The 23396-nt window shown below is 34.2% G+C and overlaps 1 protein-coding gene and 1 pseudogene across 1 annotated transcript; one reads left to right on the top strand and one right to left on the bottom strand.

The window, feature by feature from the left end:
- The first annotated feature begins 9403 nt into the window (after nucleotides 1-9403).
- Nucleotides 9404-11933, top strand: LOC149252402 (expansin-like A1). Its single transcript, XM_089459685.1, has 5 exons — nucleotides 9404-9736; nucleotides 9840-9955; nucleotides 10058-10236; nucleotides 11000-11132; nucleotides 11486-11933. The coding sequence occupies exons 1-5, from the start codon at nucleotides 9610-9612 to the stop codon at nucleotides 11747-11749; spliced, it is 819 nt and encodes a 272-aa protein (XP_089315811.1). The 5' UTR covers nucleotides 9404-9609; the 3' UTR covers nucleotides 11750-11933.
- A 2219-nt stretch (nucleotides 11934-14152) lies between these two features.
- On the bottom strand, nucleotides 14153-17956 carry LOC149252401 (lysine histidine transporter 2 pseudogene; annotated as a pseudogene).
- Nucleotides 17957-23396: the final 5440 nt, after the last annotated feature.

The raw sequence follows: 23396 nt of genomic DNA, 5'->3' as shown, positions 1-23396 counted from the left end.
TAAAATTCCATGTAATAAAGTTAATAAAAGAATTTAAATAAGACCAAGGTCATGGGACACGTATTCCATGTTGAATATTGGGTAAAACATCCTATGAGGTGTTCATTTGGTTTAATATGGCTAAAAGGAAATTGTCAAAGGAATTGAAAATGCAAGAGGAATTAATTGGAATTTTATTTATGAAAATAAAGGAAATTAGGAGAAAAGGAAGATGAAAGGTCATATGTTGCATGTGAGGATGAAAATGAAGGGAAAATAATGGAAATTAAAGAAAATAGAGGCCTTGTTAATAAAAAGGCTTCTAAGGATCAGTTCATAGATTTTGTCATTTTAACCTTTTGTCAGTTACATTTTAGAGCTCTCTCTCTCTATTCTCTATATTCTCTCATACTCTTGCAAAATTAGAGCATTCTTGGAACACTCTAGCATTGGAGAAAGGAAAACAAAGGAAAACAAAGATTAAGCAAGGAAGAGTTGGATCAAGCAACTGCAACGGGATTACTTGGAGGTATCAAATTGCATCTATGATTTCCTTGCCATTTTTGGTATGCATGGTATATGCATGTGTGTATTTGGTTATCTTGTTATTATTGGCATGGGTTTTCTAGGCACAACAATGGTTTTCATCCTTGCCTTGCCATTTTTTGATAGCCATGGTGTGACGGGGTTCCTTCATTTAGTTGAGTTGGATTTCCGGATGGTTTCGAAACTAAGTGACGTGGTCTCAGGAAAATTCCCAAAGGCCTAGAAATCATTGGACTAGCAAAGGTGGGATATACGGTAAAGCGTGAGGGTGGAGGCAGGAAAATTTCTCATGGTTGAGGTGGAGAGATCCGGAGGCATCCATGCTTGTATAGGCCTAGTGGTCACTAGACCAGTATATGGCGGGATTGCGGTAAAGCTTGAGGAAGCCTTGGTTGTTTTATTATGAGTCCCACATCCATGCTTGGAATATGGCATAGGGGTGTTTGGCTGAAAGAAAGATTTGGTTCAACCAAATTTATAGTCGGGTGGTACGTGGAAATCCTTGACTTGGTTGGATTTGCATATGTTAATAAGAGGTCCTTTCCTCTTGTGTATTATGTGTAAATGTACATGTTATTATGTGGCTTTAATGGTTGTGATATCATTGATATTTCCCTCGTTATATACGGGTTATAAGCATGGTTTACGACAAACTTGAATTATGGCTCTCATCATGTTTTGGTTAGTAAATGAAATGTTAATAAATGGATGACCTAATAGATGATAATGCAACTATTGTGAGAGAGCAGCAAACCTTATTGATGATTTTCAGATAAACATGAGACCCTTATGATCAGATATGTAACTATGATCTGTAGACTACATGTCCATGATTTGTTTGATGAAATGACTGTCATGGATAGGATTGGTTAGGTAAATTTCTTGTCTAACTTTTGTTTGAAAGGATTTTTCCCTGTGTCATTTATCATTCCTAAGGGTTTTATGAAGTTCTGAGCGGTGGGATGGGGACTAGCTTGAAAAAGTGGCTTAAATCTCGCAATCGCTAGCACAAAACTGGGTGAAAAAACCTACAGTTGCATGGAGGCCTTGTTGTGGGAGTGAATAGAGGGTTAAAGTCGCATGGATGGCTTGTCATGCGAGCTACCAGGGATTTAGTTCAGTTAAAAGGCAAGTCAACTTAGGGCTTGGGCACCTGGAGTGGTTGTTTAGTCTCTAGGGGTCCTTTAGCTCCCGAGGAATGTCAAGTTGGTTTTGGTTTGTTGATTCTACTTCCTTAACTGTACTTGGGGAGTTGAATCACATCATAGTAACTCTTCGTCACATGTTTACCCTGGTAGGCAGATTAGATTGGGTAAATGTGGGAGGAGGGTGTTACAAAAATCTCAGCTAATAAATCACTCAGAACAAGAATATACATAAAACCCTAGATGTATAAATATGCAAAGAACCAACTGTGGCTGATATCAAATGACTTCTTTTCGATATTGTTCCAATACCTATAAAATAAAGGTGGTGTTAAAAGAATCGTACTTAGGAGGGTAACACAAAAGTTTCGAACTAAGAAAAACTTTGAACTAGAATTGGAGCACATATGTGTCACAAAGTAGCATAGAAATTTCAATTAGTATCAGGATATCATATACCTAAGCCATAAAACATATAGACTTTCCCGCAAATTCTCTACAAATCTACCTCTGATATCTATGTATAAAATCTGGCTGTAGATTAACTTGATATGCAATATACCAAAGCAAAATACTATAATCTACTTCTAATATCAAACTTGTGAAAGCTTGAAGTTTGAGCAAGATAAAGCTGAACACATATAACTAGAAGAAGAAGAATCAATGCACATGAAACACAAAAAATACTCAGGGGAAAGCCTTAGCTAAAAACCCCACTATCTATATTATCATACAAGGTGGAAATATATCAGAATAATACAAAGCCTTAGCTCTCATAGCTAGCCAGCTCTGAGTACAATCCTCCTAGATGCTCACAGGTAAACAAGGCTTCTCACAAACATTCTCCTCTACCCTCCAAGCCTCCTATTTCCTTGCACAATTTCTCCTAGGTGACCCTATTGTTACCAAGTGTAACACTATTCTCTCACACCCTGTAAAATTGCGCAATCCTCAAGGAACATTTCCTTGATTGCATGGATGAGTTTCCTTTATAGGAAAACACATGCAACTGATAGTAACCTGTCCTTGACATTTAGCTCAACTGGGTCTTTCTCTGAATAGACATGCATGAAATTATGATGCAATAATCTTCAGTTATCTGGAGTACACTTGTTGAGTGCATGCATGCATCAAGTGACTGATAACTCACAATTAGTTCCTCAAACAGTTTCGAACTAATTTAACTGGAATTAGCTCAGTAAACTGATCTAACTAATTACAACTCAAATATAACTCAATCTTATCTCCTTAATTAAGGGATAATCTCCTTAATTTAAGGGATAACTCTTGCATGACTTCAGAAAGACTTCTAACTTGAATTTCTCCAACTAATTAATCCATAATGAATTAATTAATTATTTTTCAAGCAGCTGGTAAGACTAAATTCAAATTTTAATTCTCAATTTTAATTCAAGAACAAATTAAAATTGGGATATTCTGGATTTTATTTTTATCATTTCTTGTTGCTATTTTCAACACTCCCTCTCAACAAGAAAGGAATTCAATTCGATCCCAATCTTGAACCTTTGGAATGTTCTGCATTCAACAATTCTATCTAGTATTGTTGCTCCAGCAACTTCAGAAACAAAAAAAACATCCAACCTGAATCAATATGATGCATCTGTCATCAAAGTCTCTGACTGTTATTGCCTCTGTCGACTGAAAAATTTGCGCTTCTTCTGACTCTACCTTTCTGCACTATTGTCAATCCTTCTCTGCCCTCTTCATTATCTAACTGCTCTAGCCTCTGTCACTTCGATTTTTGACTGCATCAATCCCATTGATTCCTCATGCTAATATGTACTTTGGGCTCCTGTAGCAAGGTACGATCCATGAGATAAAACCTCTCAATGGACCCTGCCCAATTTCAACCTTCTTGGGACTATCACATCACATCGCCCCACCTCACACCTGGAGGTATGGCTGCATGTGCTCCCTCTGCTCGCTTGGCTTGAAATTTCTCCCTACTAGAGGTCTCTGAATGAGTGGATGCCTCCACTCGGTCTCCTCTCAACATCTCCAATTGTGGCTCCTCGACAATTGTTTGAGACTTCTTCTGGGGCTGCATGTTGAGAGGTAATTTACTCTCCCTCTCAACCACCAAGTCTCTAACATTTGCCTTGCTCCTCAAGGCTTTGCATGCATCTTGAACCTCAAGAGCATATAGGTTCTTAACTCGTGAACCGATCTGTTTCACTTGTCTCGTGGTGATGTATCTAAGGAAAAACTTTCCCTTACTGAAGACAACGTCGTAGCCTTTGTCCTCCAACATCGCGATCGATACCAAATTCTTCTTCAATCCAGGCACATACTTCACATCTGTCAAGGTGATAAGAGCTCCATGCTCCCTCTGAAAAGCAACCATGCCCACTCCTGAAACACTATACCTTTCATGGTCACCCATCTTTATGTGCATCTTGAGGTCTTTCTCCTCCAAGGTGCTGAATAAAATTTTATCGTCATTCATGTGGAATGAGGCTCCACTGTCAAGATACCAACCACAACCCATCATCGATGACACCATGCATGCGATGAGGGTGAAGTCCATCTCGAACTGAGAGGCTAATGCCTCACCTTCAGATCCTTCCGAGGATCCCTTCTTGGACTTCTTCGATGGGCAATTAGTCGCATAATTACCCATCTCGTGACAATTAAAGCATCTCACTTTAGACTTGTCAACCTTCTTCCCTCCATGAGAATAATTCGATTTGGAATGAGAATCCTTCTCCTTCCCTTTCCTTTCCTTACTTGCTAAGGCCAGATTTTCTTCATCATCATCCTTGGATGAAGAACCATCTTGTGTGCTCCTCCTGATCTCCTCCTGCATGAGATTCGACCACAGTGGTTTCCAATCTGATAGTTTCTCCCTTCCATTCACGGAGTCTTGGTAGCTATTCCAGCTCTTTGGAAGGCCAAGGAGAGCGAGGCTCACCATATCATCATCGGCAGTAGTTATTCCCACACTGCTAAGCTCATCTCTGAAAGTGGTGAGCATGTTCAGATATGTGGAAATAGTATTAACGTTCTCCATCTTGATTATTTGAAGCTTGTCCTTGAGCGCCAATTTCCTCTGGTCGCTACTGTTCTAGTAGAGGTCCTCCAATGCCTTCCACATTGAATATGGAGTATCCTTCCCATGGAGACTAGAGACAATATGGTCTCGAACTCCCTCAAGGATGATTCATCTCACCCTCACCACACACTTCTTACACTAAGCCAACTCTTGTGCATTAGTTTAACCTGGCTTTGGGATTTCTTGATCAATGAAATCCTTCAAGCCATTGTCTTCTAATTTAGCCTCCATGCGATCTTTCCATGCTATGTAATTCGAACTGCCATCCAAGGCATACTCGAGTCTCAAGCCATACAACACCATTGACCAACCTGAAGTATGATATGAATTCGATTTGCACCTGCAATCCCGAACTTCAAACTTCGAATTCTCTTCTCCATATATTATTCACAGCTTCGATAAACTCAGCTTCGATACCATGTAGAATTTCCTGCAAATTCTCTACAAATCTACCTCTGATATCTATGTAGAAAATTTGACTATAGATTAACTCAATAATGCAATATACCAAAGCAAAATACTATAACCTACCTCTACTATCAAACTTGCGGAAGCTTGAAAATTGAGCAAGATCAAGTTGAACACATATAACCAGAAGAAGAAGAATCAATGCAAACGAAACACAGAAAATACTCAGGGGAAAGTCTCAGCTAAAAACCCCACTATTTGTATTATCATACAAGGTGGAAATATATCAGAATAATACAAAGCCTTAGCTCTCACAGCTAGCCAGCTCTCAATACAATCCTCCTGGATGCTCACAGGCAAACAAGGCTTCTCAAAAACCTTCTCCTTTTTCCCTCCAAGCCTCTTATTTCCTTGCGCAGTTTCTCCTGGGTGATCCTATTGTTACCAAGTGTAACACTGATCTTACACCTTGTAAAACTGCGCAATCCTCAAGGAACCTTTCCTTGACTGCATGGATGAGTTTCCTTTATAGGAAAACACATGCAACTGATAGTAACCTGTCCTTGACATTTAGCTCAACTAGGTCTTTCTCTGAATAGACATGCATGAGTTTCTGATGAGAGAATCTTTAGCTATCTGGAGTACACTTGTTGAGTGCATGCATGCATCAACTGATTGATAACTCACAATTAGTTCCTCAAATAGTTTGGAATTAATTTAACTGAACTTAACTCAGTAAACTGAGCTAACTAATTACAACTCATATACAACTCAATCTTATCTCCTTAATTAAGGGATAATCTCCTTAATTTAAGGGATAACTCTTGCATGACTTCAGAAAGACTTCTAACTTGAATTTCTCCAAGTAATTAATCCATAATGAATTAATTAATTATTTTTCAAGCAGCTAGTGAGACTAAATTCGAATTTTAATTCTCAATTATAATTCAAGGGCAAATTAAAATTGGAATATTCTGGATTCTATTTTTATGATTTCTTGTTGCTATTTTCAACAAAACAAATATTGGAACAAAGTGTATGTGACAACAAATTTACCTTGGGGTCCCAATTTGGTGTTGACTTGAATGACCTATTGAAATTTTATGGTTAGATGGGAAACAAAGTATTCCGTGGAGCCAGAAACCCTGAAGCCATAATAGAAAGGATTGATAGATTGAAACCTGTTAATCTAATAACAAGTTAGCAAGAGTTATAATTAATGTTATAATTAGAGAGTATTGATAGTAAATCTTACCTGGAGGGTTTGTTCTGAGTAGCTGAGGAATTGGATGTCCTATAAAAATCATACATACAAATAGGAGTATGAAATATATTAAAGGGGATTCACAAGATTAAATTCACAAGATTAAATTCCTAAATTCCTTAAATTATGATAACCACTGCCAAAATATCAAGCATCGAGTTTTAGATATGAAGATCATAAAACAGAATAAAGGGTTCACATAAATGAAACCCTTCTTAGTCTACATATCATTATTCTAAGACCCACAATTTTGATATTAATAATAATAATCAAAAGCAAGGGTTTGTAAAACCCTTCAATACATAAATGGAGACATTATTCAAAAAGGACAATGGACATTAGGGGAATTTTGAGGTCTAAAATTTACCTGCTAAGGAAATTATAAAATAATAGTGGAAATAATAAAATAAGATTAGATTACATGATCAAATTGTAGAGGGAAAAATGATTTTGTTTGTTTGTTTGTTGTTGTTCTTTGTTTCTTTTCTTCTTCTTCTTCTTCTTTTTTTTTTTTTTTTAGCTTATCCATTTACTCAAATTTCAAACGAGAACACTCGTTGAATGCATAATTTGGTTCCTCATCCAAGGAGTACCCATATTGCATACTTTCGATGGACCTTGTGACATGAAAAATGAGAAATACATGAAAAACGTGATTGAATCACGTTTTTTAGTGGCAAATATTTGTAAGTAGAAGCTTTTACCAAATAAAAGCTTACTTAATTTCCTTTTTCTTTTCTTTCTAAAAATGATTTGTCCAAATTTTAGATAAAGACTCTGCAGAACAATTTCTAAATTTTTGCAAAACAATTTCTAAACTTTTTCAAACAATTTCATGGATGCAACAAACAACGATTATGTAAAACTTTTGTTTTTTTTCAATTTTTCTAGAGTAAATTTGGTAATATGGATGAAGTTCTTTAAAATATGGTAATTTGGTCAAATCATTGTGTGGAGGTGGCTCTTTTGTCCCACAAACAAGGGGTATCATACACATATATATATATATATATATATATATATATATATATATATATAATCAGGTGAATTTAGTTAAAATAGGAAAAATTTAATTTTAAAAGTTTAAAAAATTTAATGATTTTTCAAATGGTTGAATTTATTTTTATTTTAAAAATATAAATTAAAATGCTAGACATAATTTAAAAAAAATACCACTTTTTTGGCATTTTGCATAGATTTTCGATTAATATTTTTAGAGTTATAGCTCCATTAATGTATGGCAATGTAAACCACTTATTGGATTTTGGCAAGTACAAAATCCAACGGATAGCATATATTAGCCCCATGGATTAATGGAGTTATAGCTTTAGAAATATTAATTTCCCTTTAAAACTATCAAAACCCTTAAAAAATACTTTAACATCAATTTCTCCGTGTTGAAAGGTTCATTAGTTTTAAAACACATTAACAAAATCAGGGGCACCTCAATTGGTTAATTAGAGATTTGTGAAATCGTTGAAATCCCCCTATTACATGTCAAAATTTAACAATAATATTGTGATATAAAATATGATAGCATAATAATTATTTGTATATGGGTAGGTTTTGATTTTTTATTAAAATTTTTTAAATTATATATATATATATATATATATATATATATATATATATTAATTTATTAAATAGATATTTTTTCTAAAATTGGGTTAAAATTTTAAAAATAGGGTTGAAATGGTTGATATAAGTTTTGAAGTTTAATTAGTTAGTTTTTGAGTAGGTTAGATGTTACATGTTTTTGTTCTTTTTTGCATATTTTTTCTTGTCCATTCTGTCCAAGCCGAAAATATTATAGAGATTTTTTGTAATTTTGAGTTTCAGTAATGTAAGATGCAAAAATAAAAATTATGATAAAAATAATTGAGATTTTCCAAGATGCTGAATTCATTTATTTATTTAAAAAATTATTTTAAACAATTATATAATTAAATTAATGTGAAAATTAATAAGAAAAAATAAAACATTCAAACTCTTCAATAATTTATCTCACTTTTCAAAATGAAGAATAACATAATTTTGAAAAATGATATATATATAAACTATCTATCATAATTTCAAAGAAACTTGATCACAATTTTGAATTAGATGTTGAATTTTAATTGTTTAAAACACTTTCTCAAATGTAAACATGAATTTTAATTGTTTAAAACACTTTTTTAAATGTAAACATCAATTTAGTACTGTGAAAAATGAAAAATCGCTGACACATTGGCATAGTCCCAACACAATTATGAGAAACAATTGAAATTCCTGCATGATTTTAAAAAAAGTTTGCTGAATCTATTTTTGTCATTAAAAAAGATTTAAACACTCCCATAATTAGAATTGTATTTCTCGAAGAATTTTTAACCTGATTCTAGACCATCCACTCATAATGTGGCCTCCATAAACAATGCCATTTTAGTCTAAATCTAATACATTTAAAAAAAAAAAACTACATTCTCCTATTAAGTATTAATATAAATAGTTACATAACACTATATGCAGTTCACCTCTCCACATAATCTTGAATCGAAAAATAAACCCAGAGAATTATGAAACTCCCTCATATCTCATATCGAATGTGACTTCTAATCTAAGTATATAGATATCTTCAAAACTACTACGATAGCCAACAAAAAAAATAGGTCCTGTTACCATCTACTCTGTTCCCGCCAAATGAAAACATTAAAAAAAATCTAATACAATGACCATGTTGGAAGAAATATGGCACCCCCATTTTACAGCCGTACACCAACAGGGATATCATGTTCCAAATTCCAAATAGGTCGGCTACTTCGCGATTCCAAGTATCCTGCCGGTAAAACTAATCTGATTGGAAACATGCTATGAAAAAGTAATTAAAGTAGTTCGGAATTCTTAAATAATCCACCAACGGATTTGACGGCACGTTTTTCAAACACCCATGTCGGTTTACCGTGTACATCAAGTCGCTGACGTCCACTGAAACAACAGTTGGCAGGAGTTCAAATCCATAGTAAGTGCTTGCGATCTGGTGCAGCTTTCCCAATTACGGCTGCCGGTCATCATTGAACGCGTTTTCCTTGGTTTCTTCCTTCCCTGTTCTGCATCTATAAAAGCTACCAAGCTTCAGCCATAGATCCACACTGATTACTCCTCATTGCCCTTTTGTTCCCCACAGTCGATCCGCTTCATTTGACGAAGAAATTATTATAATGAAGATTTTCAATAATCCCCTGCTGTTTGCAGTATGGATGCTATCTATGGTTTCCACAGCATTATCTTGTGACCGCTGCCTTCACAAATCCAAAGTCGCCTCTTTCGCTCGGGCTAATATTAATGGTATGGATTAAATCTTTTTGGAATTTTTCAGGAAATTTCAATTGCATTAAAATTAGTAGTCAGCACATTTATAAATTCTCTGAATTGTTTTCCATGGTAAAAGGCACATGTGGATATGGGAACTCTGCAACAAGCTTAACTGCTCGTGGAGGGCTGGTCATGGCAAGCGCAAGTGCCAAAATATACAGAGAAGGCGTAGGATGCGGCGCCTGCTATCAGGCATGGGACTAAAAAAACTGCTGTTTTTGAGGATTTTCATGGATGAAAACTGAATTGTAATTCTGATTTTTCTTTGATATTAATATCTTGATTTTGATTCAGATAAGATGCACAGATCCAGGCGTTTGCACCAAATCTGGAGTGAAAGTTTTGGTTACAGACTTCACAAAAAGCACTCAGACAGATTTTGTTCTTTCCGCTCGCAGTTTCTCGAAACTGGCGGTACCTAGCAAAGCTGCTCAATTTCTCAAGATGGGAACCGTGGATGTAGACTATAAACGGTGAGCATGATAGTTAGGGATTTTATTTATTATTTGGGTTTGGGTTAGAGTTAATTTGTAGGGTAGATTTTGGGAATATTTTGAAATTTGAAAAAAAAATTAAGTTAATTGTTTAATTTTATTTTCTAAGTTAAATGAATTATGTATTTTTAGTTTATTTAGAATTGTCTAATGTTATTCTGTTAATGGCCAATTAATCTAGTTTTACTTCGTCAAATTCCAAAATATTCAGAAATCTAGATTAATTAACTTAGCTCTGATTGGTCAAATTCCAAAATATTCGGAAATCTGTAATTTAGATACATAAAGATGTTTGACTTTCCGTAATGAAACTTGCATTTAAATTGTTAATTGATAGGTTTTCTAAATTTTGAATATTTTATTTGACTGATGCAACATGAAATACTAATCATTGTTAGGAACTTAGGTTAAAGTATTCCTTTTTTTCAGATGAAAAAAATGCTGATTTATATAAGCTCAAAATATTCGTTACCTGAATACTTATAAGTTGTAACTTAGTAATAAAATTATTGACTAGCCTATTGAATTCCAATGGAGGGTAGAGGGCAGTGGCCATCTTATTTTAGAATCCTTTTAAAGTTAACCTGGGTACTCTTACATCTTATTTGACTATACCTTTTTTACTGAGAAGTTTTTGAGGGACATATATTTGTAGTGATTGTGATCTAGAAATGAACAGTCACTGCAGAGGCAAGGAAGTTAAACAGAAACTTATGAATGTTTACATTTGACTCTATTACAGAATCCCCTGTGACTATGGAAGCCAAAACATGACTGTGAAAGTAGACAAAAGCAGTAAATATCCCGACTATCTTGCTGTCCAGTTTTTGTATCAAGGAGGCCAAACAGACATTACAGCAGTCGACATTGACCGGGTGAGTATCCATGTGACACTTGACTTTGGTTCTGATAATATTATTTTTTAAAAACATTATTTCATTTTTTCCATTCAGAAACATAATTATGGCCATACATATTTTTCAGTCTATAGATCTATTAATGTAGTAGAATTGTATATTAATGTAGTAAAACTGTATATGTCTATCTTTACATTTAAACAAGTATATTTTCTGAAGTGAACATATCCAACCGGAGCACCTTAAAAACCTTTGACCTCCTAAATATTGGTTGCCCATATTTATTATTGACATAAATTACACCAAGTAATTTATTTATTGCCCAAACTTTTCTAGGTACCTATGATTAAAAGATTTCCTGGATTTTGCAGGTGGGATCATCAGGTTGGCAGGATATGACCCGCAAAAACGGTGCAATTTGGGGCATTCAGAATCCTCCCATAGGTTCCCTGTCGTTTCGGTTATTGGTTACAGGCGGGTACGATGGGAGTTGGGTGTGGCCTACAAGAAATTTACTGCCCGCAATCTGGAGGCCAGGCTCTGTTTATGATTCTGGAGTTCAGATCACAGAAATAGCACAAGAAGGCTGTAGTCCCTGCGAAACTGGCAACTGGATTGACACATTTGTTAATTAATTGTCATAATCCACAGTGGAGTAGAGCAATTGTTTGAAGCATAGGACTGAGAGTTGTTTCTAAGTGGCTAGCATAGTCAAAAAATGCAGTGAGATGTTTATATATTGTATTTTCCCAGATAAATATATACAGAAATATTATTTATAAATTGAAATACCAGAACTGGTGGGAGGCATTCTATGAACTGAGATTATTTTCAATAAAGTATCATATATGGCACATGTTAACTTAAATGTAATCCATTCACGCAAATCCATGGACGACTGGGACGACCGTATTCCATTAGATTGTGATAAATACCGCTCTTCCCCAAGTTGCATCACAGTTGTCATAAGATTTGGTACCAACTTTGTATCAACATCTTTCCTATGCACAAGCCTTTTGAAAAAGTGTACGGTGCCTTCGTCCATTCTAATTTTTGTTTTTTTTTTTTAACCATTTTTATATTTATAATCGTTATTATTTTATGGGAATTTCAAAACATATTTAATTAGTTGAATGCATTTTAACATAGGTTTAGGAATGTTAAAATTTGTACCAAAATACTTTGTCACAAACACTTTAATGTTCAAATTTTGTTACTATTAATTTTTTGTAGAATAATAATAATAATTTAATTTGAAGGTCATGCTTAAGCCATATACCAAATTGGTGTATAAAATTAGTTTATAGGATAACGAAACCATTCTTGCAGAGCTATTTCACTGTTAAATTCTACAAAAACATACATCACATATAATCAATAATCTCAATAATATATAGAAAATCATTAAAAACACCAGTGTTATGTATAGACCAAATAAAAGTACTGTCATTGTTTTGTCCACGAACAAATGTGAAATGTGAAGAAAAAATTTCAACACTAATTTTTGCTACTAATCCTCAGGAGTACATCATACATCATACAACTTCATTCACTACAACATAGACATGGTTTTTAGACAATATTTGAGATAATTTTTGGGTAAAATGTCTTAACATGAGGGGAAAAACACTTGTGTATTGTCTTAAATATTGTCTTTATAAAGACAATATATAACCCAAACATTATTGTCTCTTAGGACGCAAATTGATTTTTGACTCTACAAAGACAATAGTTGGGATTAAAAGCATATTGTCTTTATAGAGACGACGTCTTTAATAGAGACAATGCAAAATTATATTTAAAGACAATACGATATCACTTTTGTGTTTTTAGAGAAAATATAAAACAACTAATCTAGAAAAATATCTCACCATTGAAATAAATCAATATAAAAAGTATTATATTAAAAACAAACTACAACATCATTAATTAATTCATGTTAGGGCACGATGGAATCAAACCACCAACCTCCTACTTATAAGGTATGTGCTCTTCCATTGAGCTAGCACTCTTTAAAGAATTGTGCGAGGAGTTATATCGGCCCTTGAAATTGCATATATAGACATTGATTTAAAAAAATACTTGACACATAATGGCATAATCTTTGTAAAATCTATAATCATGCAATCCCTACTTTTAACTTAATAAAAATAACTCAATGAAGTTACCTCAATCTCACACCCTTTTCTAAGGCAATAATACACAATAATCTACAAACAATTTAATCTAGTCATACATAGAAAAGTAACTAAAATTAACACAAATTGTCTTTCCACAACTATTGAATGGTTTTTGTTTAGTGTGTTTCCACTGTTCATATATTCCAACAATATGACATTGTAGATAAGTGCAACTCAACTTCGCTGCCCAAACATTTATAAATGGAGGATGAGTTTCCATCTCCAAAAAATGCACCAAAACTAATTTAAATATGGGTGTGTTACAATAAGTGTGACATACATATTTGATATCCATTCACTTCTTTATTAATGCAACCACAATTGTTCTAGGCTATTGTGCGTCCATTTTTATTATTCATTGTTTGGAATTTCAAAAAATAATAAATGAAGAATGTGTCAAAATGTTCGCTCATTTTTATAGATTTTAAAATAATAATATTACTTCACTCATTTCTATAGATTTTCCTATATATTCCAAAATCTACAATCTAAATATACTCAAGTTTTAGGTAACAAAACAAACACTAAGAATCTCAACAACTTTCCTCACATACAATAATTATACTCAACAAAATTTGAACCTCAGGGAAAATTTTGGGGGCTAGTATTCATAGGTGGGCTAGTTTTCCATGTTTTTTCCAAAAAAAAGATTGGCCAATTTCCATTTTTTTCTAAAACATTCACCCAAATTTTATAGTACACGATTATTTTACCTTAAAAATTGCCAAAATAGTATATCGACTAATATAAAATCATTAGAAATCTAAATATTTCTACAAAAACATCACCAAAATTTTTACAATTTACATATTAGTAACTAGTAAGATTCGCCAAGGTTTCTAAACTTTAAGATAAACGTCAATCCTTAAAATTTTCCCTGTTGAACCTACGTACAATGACTCTATACTCAACTAGGCTTGAACCATTGGACCTACTACACTGTCCCAAAACCCTCACTGATTTACTTATTTGAATTTAAATTATTTATATAATAAAACCTCTATCAACCACTTACCACTCATTTATTTATAGATGTTTAAATATTAAATAAACAAAACACAAAGAAACATAGATCTAAAGGCATAAAAATATACTTGATAACTTCCAATGGCATGGACTACCACTATAAGCTTTGCCATTGCAATAAGCTAGGTGGTTTTGTTGAGTGTAATAAGCACATTGTCTTCGATGCTTTGTCCAAAGGTCTAATAGCCAACTAAGGAAAATAGAAAATAACATATAAAAACTATTATATATGCCACAACTACACCCCTCCACATTGGGATCTTCAATGGCTTCTCAAGACTCGTAGGAATGGTGGCTTGAATTTCCATAAGCACATTTTGTCCAGCATATGCAAAACTGTGTTAAACACAACAAAGACAACATTACTTGTGGTGGTATCCCTATAACCATAAGATACATCAAGGTCTCGACCATGATGAGTAGAAGCTCCCCAAGCAATAGTGGAATAGTTGCACAAAGAAACAACACCCACATTTCAATCAATTAACAGGGTGCCAATGGGTTGAGTAGAACAAGTGAAAAGGAAAATTAACATAGATTTATTTTTTATATGTGTACATATATATAAGAAACACACATAAGTAACAAACATATTCTCTTACTCAAGCTGTAAACCACCTCTACCTCTCCTTTCTTTTTTGTTAAACATGTTTTGTATATGAATACATATAATATAATATAAAATAAAAACACATGGAATTAACAAACATCTTCCCCTACACAGGCTAAAGATCACCTCTGTATAATATACCTACACCAACAAACTAATAAACCTGATGAGAAATATCCCAATTTTCATCCCTCCACTTATACATGTCATGGATTAGCAAGAGTAGAGCAAGAATATACACCAATGAAAATAATGCAACTAGAAAATTTACCTTGAAGGGAGCTCATCCTTCACAAGATTATTTTGGGTTTCAAAATTCCACGAGAGTATATTAACCAATAAGTCTCGACTCTTCCACATTCAACAATCACAACATTATGCATAAGGAATGATACAAACTTTCTTGCCCATAAAATAAAATCATAAATATAGTGGTTATAGATCAACAAATATTAACACAGAGGAAGACTATCAGCCCAACAATGAATTCCACCAGGTAGCATAATTGTGACATTTGGGATCTGTTGTAAAAGAATCATGTTAGGGAACACTAGAAGGGTTAGAGTTATCTCAAGCAGAGAAAAACGTCATGCGAGAGATTTTCATCTTAAGCAGACAAACATATGACAAGAACAAGACATGTGGAAAACATCCAAAAAGGCAACATGCATACTAGATAGTGGGGTACATAGGGAAACATCACAAATTGTTGACATGAATGAATTTATGCAACTTGTATGCAAAGTTTAAAACATAGGGAAATTAGAGGAAAAACAAAAGGAACACCATGCGCTGGATCAAGCATATATGAATTAATAGAAGCAAACCATAATTTTTTGGCAGGTTTTACAGGTAAACCACAATCTAGGTGATTCTATTGGAGTTTACATGGAACTACAAAAGCAACTATGTCATAGCATGAGCATAAACAAAAGGTCATTCATTGCTCTTAAATACAAGCATATATAAAAGGAATACAAACCCTGTGCATACAATTTAAAGTTGTATGGCAAGGTCAAATAACCATATTAAGCATTGGAACTCAACTATTTGGCATGGTATCACATTCACAAAATTAGAAGTTAATATACAAATGATAAGAAATACCAACCCAAAATCATAACAAATTAGAAAGTTGGTATCAAGTATATAATATAGTCAAGGGCTTTATAACTAGCTTAGTTTGTAATATAATATTTCATGGTAAAGGATAAACCATATGGTAATGTGCTTTATGCAATTTGCATGTTTTATACCATACATTTGATTCAAAAGTGATTGTTGCATAACAAGACATATGAATGGAAGTTTAAGATCCCATGTAATGGAAATAAATTATGTTCGCATACCCTGGGGAAACAACACTAGATGGTATTAGGTACAACAAAATCTTCATGTATATTCTACTTTCTATAATTGCTTCTAATTCCCAACATCTAATTACCTTCAGATCCAACACTATATGCATGCCACAACCAAGATTTGTTTTACTGTAGATGGTCTTGGTCAACTAGATCAGACTACAATGGGGCATCATTTCATTATTGAGGTCAAAATGCACCATAGTTAAAGTACTAATTGGTAGGCATAAAAGGGCATCTAAGAGTTGGATCACAACAATAGTAAGAATATCTGAGGCATAAACTACAACTAGGGGATTTACAACTAAAATGATTTATTTAGAATGGCCCACAAATTACAACTCTCGATCCCTTGCTTCATTTCTCCATTATACATGGAGTGCTTGACTTATGTTGGGTTTATTCGAAGGTCAATATATGGTAAGAGAATTACTAGAGCATGTACAAACAAAACATTAAAAATGCAACCTTTCCACAACACGTTCTAGGACTTTTCTAACTTCATTGTTGGTTAAATATCTTTAGCAGAGACGTGCTCTTTAAATTTTTGAATAACCATTCAAACTACACTTTGGAATGACTTACTAAAGTCTTTTTAGTAACCATTTTCAGAGAAAAACAAATGACCTACAGTTCCTAGCATTTCCAAAGGCATACTTTGACCAAATTTCTATAGGAAAACCCAAACAGAGAATAATGCTCTATAGACCATCTTGCTTTCTCTTTAGAAAATAACTTAATTTCTTCCTACACAATCAACTCAAAGAACAAAAATATGTACACCATCTTGCTTTCTCTTTAGGAAATAACTTAATTCATGCACACTCAAATTAAAGAACAAATATTTGTAGACAATCTTGCTTTTTCTAGAAAATAAACTGATTTTATTACACAATGTTAAGGTTTTATATAGTAAATTATTATTTCTTACATAGTCATATCAGAAAACAAGGCTCTAAAAATGGTTTAACTTATATTCAAAGTGTATCTATACCCAAGGATTGAGGATTTATATATTAGAGAGAAAAATCATAATACAAGATAATTGAGAATGAGTATAAGGATACAATGAATTTCTTTCCTGCACAGTTATATCGGAGAACAAGACTCTAAATTAAATGGAGTAACTTACATTCAAAGCTTATTGTAGTTTGCATTACATTAATAGTTATTGTAATGGTTCAAAATAAAAGGAAAACAAATATTCAAACAAACCCAAAACTATGTTGAAATAAAACCATCTATGACACCAAATAAACTTAAACTTACCTTAGAGACATGAGTGTTGTTGAAAGTGAAATCCCTACTATTTGATTGAAATTTGGCAATTGTGCTAGGAAGAAATGAATCGAGCCAAAGATGACTATCCACTAATATTGTCTGATCTTATTAAAGGAGGAGCAAATCGTATCGTGAAACTTCATCAGTGAATTTTCCCTTGTGTCCATGTAAACTATATCCACACCCACTTACTTGAATTTTCAATTGTTGTGGAAAAACAATCCATAGACCCAATTTCTCCCCAAATGCATGTTTCCCAAGTTCATGATATTGATCAAAGTGCTTTCTTGGAACCATTTCACGCATCTCCACCATCTGCCAGAGTGTGTATAAAGTAATTGTTCATGAAAGCATAAGCACTGTCACACCTGGTCCCCTGAACATCATATAGAAAAATAATAACAATTATCACATATGAAAATCATATGATCACAATGAATATGGTAAAGAAAGGTTATATTAGTTATAAAAAAAGGCTAGAAATTTCTAATTGAACTATTAATATCTATAAATTATATATGTGTAAGTGTTTTGGTTAAACATTGTGATTTTTGCATTTAGTAGCTATTTAATCTATAAAATACTTTCAGAAAGAAGTTAGAGAACCTGTATGCACATGCACCCTATAACTATCTTTTTGTTCAAAGCTTTCCTAGAAGAAACCCAAATATTGACTTTGGTTAAGGGTTTCGAAGAGGGGAATCACTGAGGAAGAAATTGAGACTGTAAGGATAAAAAAATATTTAATTGTTAAATTATAGAGATACAAGACAATTGAAAGAATAATCCTATAAATTTAAGGCTAAGGAGTTACGTAAAAAAAAATCACCAAGAATTTAATTTTACAAAGAGTAAGGTACGTATCTAAACAACATATGCAAAATTCTATTGAAAATAGATACATTAATCCACAAAATTAGAATATTTATGGAAACTACTTACATAGAAACAAAGAATATATCTAAATATTTGTTTCAAATTGTAAACCATGTATAAATGAGGGTTTAGGTACCCTACAATAAGTACTGAGATTTTCCTAAGTGATTAAACATTTCCAAAAGAGTTTCTCAAGCATACTCTAGAGCCAAACAAATTATTGTTTAGAAATCCAATAATAAGTTATAGGAAGTTGAATTCTATAACAACCCTCGGTTAAAAGTTCATGTAATAAATTTAATAAAAGAAAAATAAGACCAAGGTCATGGGACACATATTTCAAGTTGACTGTTGGGAAAAACATCCTAGCTGGTGTTCATTTGGTTTATTATGGCTAAGGGGAAATTGGCAAAGGCAATGGAAAAGACATTGGAAATCCAAGAGGCATTAATTAACATTTTATTTATGAAAATAAAGGAAATTAGGAGAATATGAAGGTGAAAGGTCACAGATTGCATGTGAGGAGGAAAATGAAGGAAAAATAATGGAAATGGAAGAAATTAGAGGCCCCATTAATAAAAAGGCTTCTGAGGATCAGTTCACAACTTTTGTCAGTTCAGTTTTGCAGATCTCTCTCTATTCTCTCTGTACTCTCATACTCTTGCACATGATTTAGAGAATTCTTGGAGCACTCCAACATTGGAGAAAGGAAAGCAAAGGAAGGACAAGGAAGGCAAAAGAAAACAAAGATAAAGAAACAAAGAGTTGGATCAAACAGATATAATGGGATTACTTGCATGTATCGATTTGCATGTATGATTTCCTTGCTAGTTTTGACATGCATGGTATATGCATGTGTGTATTTGGTTCTCTTGTTATCATTGGCATGGGTTTTCTAGGTGTGACAGTGGTATTCAACATTGCCTTGCCATTTTTGGATAGCCATGGTGTTATGGGGTTCTTTCATTTGGTTGAGTTGGATTGCCATATGGTTTTGAAATTGAGTGAGGTGGTCTCAGGAAAATTCCCAAAGGCCCAGAAATCCCTGGACCAATAAAGGTGGGATATGCGGTAAAGCTTGAGGGTGGAGACGAGAAAATTAATCACAGTTTAGGTGGAGAGATCCAGAGGCATCCATGCTTGTATAGTCCTAGTGATTCCTGGACCGGTATATTGTGGGATTGCAGCAAATCCTGGTAGTGTATGTTTCTTATTTGGGCCTAGGAGTCCTTGACTGGTATATGGCAGGATTGCAGTAAAGCTTGGTTTTATAGATGAGAGTTTGGGCCTAGGAATCCTTAACCGGTATATGATGGGATTGCGGTAAAGCCTGAGGATTCCTTGGTTGTTTTGTTGTGAGTCCCACATTCATGCTTGGAATATGAAACATGGGTGATTGGTTTAAAGAAAGATTTGGTTCAACCTAATCTATGGTTGGGTGGTACATGGAAGTGCCTGACCTGGTCGGATTTACATATGTTAATAAGAGATCATTTCCTCTTGTGTATAATGTGTAAATGTGCTTGTCATTATGTGGCTTTAATGGTTATTCTATCATCGATATTTATTTGGTTATATGCTAGTTATAAGCATGGCTTATGACATACTTGAATTATGGCTCTCATCATGTTTTGGTTAGTAAATGAAATTTTAATGAATGGATGACTTAATAGACGATAATACAACTATTGTGAGATGACATCAGACCTTATTGACGATTCTTAGATAAGTATGAGACCCCTATGATCAGATATGTAATTATGACCTGTAGACTACATGTTCATGATGTGTTTGATGAAATGTATGTCATGGATAGGCTTGGTGAGGAAAATTTATTGTCTAAGTTTTGTGTGAAAAGTTGTCCCTATGTCATTTATCATTCCTAATAGTTTTATGAAGTTTTGGGTAGTGGTCTCGAGACTAGCCTGAAAAAGTGGCTTAAATCTTGCAATAGTTGGCACAGAACTGGGTGAAAAAGTCTACAGTCGCATGGGGGCCTTGTTGTGGGAGCGATTACAGGGTTACAGTCACATTGAGGTCTTGTCATGGGAGTGAGTAGGAATTTAGTTCAGTTAAAAAGCAAGTTAACTCAGGGGTTGGACACCTCGAGTGGTTGTTTAGTCTTTAGGGCTCGTGTAGCTCTCGAGGAAGGTCAGGTTAGTTTTGGTTTGTCGATTCCACTTCCTTAATTGTACTTGGGGTGTTGAATCACATCATAGTAATTATTCGTCACATGTTTACCTCGGTAGGCGGGTTAGCTTAGGTAAATGTGGGAGGAGGGTGTTACATAGTGGTATCAGAGCGTGGTTCAACCCTTGGAATAGATGGGAGGAATGTGTTTATCACACATGCATGAAGGTTGTATGTGTGTTTGTTATGTATGCATGGTGGTGGTCATTGTTATAATTGTGTTGTCATGCATAAGTTCATGGTATGAAGATGGTGTTGTCGTTCATGATGTTGTTATGTTGATGATATTATGATTATACATGTATTGTGCTAATCTGGTTGATCTTGTAGATGAGATATCCTCCGTTGAACTATACTAAGGTATGTTGATTATGTTTATATTTTGGTTTAGCTAACATGGTATGCTTCTAGGAATAAGAAGAAGATCAAAGATGACTAGCAAGATGGTGGATTATAGTTCACGAGATTCTCCCTATAGATCATATGAGCAACATGGTGATGGGTACTCTCCTGATATAATAGACACTTTGAGATGTTTGAAGGAAAAAATAATAAGCTGCAAAGCAGATAATGACATAATCATTCGGGCACAGGAGAAACAAGTAGAGGTCAATGCAATTATCTTTCAGAGTTTGTCTTACTTGCAGAGACAAGGACTGCTTAGAATCGGTAATGGAAAAGAGAACAAGACTAATGGGGCATATGGAAATAAGTATCATAGTTGGAACGTGTTGGATAGGGATGCCACGATCATAGATGGAAGGTTCTTGGATATGCCGGATAGGAGAGGTGATGGACATAGGTTCTATTCTAGTTTTGGTTTCGACAGGTACCACAATCATCATCACTATCATCCTTACAAGAGGAGTGACAAGAGATATTTGGTAGATGAGGTGAAGAAAGCCAAGCCACCTACATTTGATGGATATTTGAAGAATCTGGAAGATGCATAGGCATGGTTACTAGGGATTAAGAAGTTCTTTGAGATGCATGATTACACAGAGAATATGAAGGTCAAAATAGTTATCTTCAGCCTCAAAGGGAAAGAAGACATCTATTGGGAAGATGTGAAGCAGGTTAGAGACATAAAGACAAAGGCGTTGAGTTGGAATGAATTCAAGAGACTTTTCAAGAAGAAGTACTTGTCATAAAGGTACTATAACAGTAAAGCTAAGGAATTCTATGAGCTAAAGATGGGATCGATAACAGATGAGGAGTATATGACCAAGTTATTGGAATTATTGAGGTATGTATCATACCTTAAGGATAAGAAAGCCAAAGTTCAGAGATTTTTCAGTGGATTTCTAGTAGAATTTAGAGAACGAATTGAGTACGATGAACCTTGGTCACTTGAAAGCTGGAAAGTTGAAACAATGTTATGAGTAATCGAGGTGTAAGATAGAATCTTAGCAAGGTTGGAAAGGGAAATACAAAACTAAAGGTTAATGGTAGCCGAAAAGAAAAATACCCTAGGATGTAGATGAGAAAGAGAATGTTGTACCTTACAAGAACTTTAATGGACCTTAGCTTGGAGAACAGAGGTGATGGTAGGAGACAATTGCAGTGTTGGACATGTGTTAAGGAGCATCTTAAGAAATATTGTCTACAGAATCAGGGTGGTAGGCCTCAGATCTATAGTTCCCATGAGGTGCAGATAGTTGGGGATGTTGGGCAGAGTATTCCACAGATTTATGTAGCATTGGATAATAGGCAGGCAGATCACCAAGAATCTATTATAGAGATGGACGGTAAGCTTTATGATCAAGTTGTTTATATTCTGATTGACTTTGGATCTAACTATAGTTATGTTAATCTTGACCTGGTGGATAAGTGTAGTTTGAATAAAGAAGTACATGCAAAATATTGGTTAGTGCAGTTGGCTATAGGTACAAAGAAAATAGTTCATCATTGGATAAGAGTTTGTGCATTTGAGTTGAATGGTATGTGTACATCAACGCATTTGAATGTACTCCCATTGGGATCATATAGTATACTTTTGGGTATGGATTGGTTGTACCTTCACATGACCAAAGTAGATTTTTATGACAAGGCTACTGAGTGCTTGGATGAAAATGGGGAACATTAAATCTTATAGGGTAAGAAGAAGGCTTCGTCACTTAAAATGGTGATGACTATGCAAACAAATCACAATCACATGAAAGGGTGTGTGTTATTTGCAGTGCATATTTATAGTGATAAAGGTAAGTTGTTGAGGATGCAAAGGTATTGAACAGGTACTCGGTTTTACAACAATTTCAAGAGGTATTTCCCGCAAATATTTAAGATTTTCCACATCAAAGGGAAGTGGAATTTTCTACCAAGTGCAATAGCAACATCGAAGGCACCTTACAGGATGAGTACTCCATATTTAGTGGAATTGAAGTTGTAGCTAAGGGAAATGCTTGAGAAGGGATACATTAGGCCAAGTGTATCACTTTGGGGTGCACCAGTATTGTTTGTAAAGAAGAAGGATGGTACTCTCATGTTATGCATTAATTATGGGAAGTTGAACAAGGTAGCCATCAAGAACATCTATTTTTTGCCAAGGATTGATGACTTGTTTGATCAATTGGAGAGAGAAGCAATGTTCTCCAAGATTAATCTGAGATCAGGACACCATCAGGTACACATCAAAGAAGAGGAAATTTACAAGACTGCTTTCTAGACTAGGTATGGGAATTATGAGCTTGTTGTAGTTCCTTTTGGTTTAATTAATTCTCTAGATACTTTCATGTGTTTGATGAATAGTGTGTTTCAT

This window comes from Pinus tabuliformis, chromosome 7 (genome assembly GCF_031772625.1).
Source record: "Pinus tabuliformis cultivar Carrire ecotype Pingquan chromosome 7, CPIR1, whole genome shotgun sequence".
Lineage (NCBI taxonomy): Eukaryota > Viridiplantae > Streptophyta > Pinopsida > Pinales > Pinaceae > Pinus > Pinus tabuliformis.
This window is presented reverse-complemented; position numbering and strand designations above follow the sequence as displayed.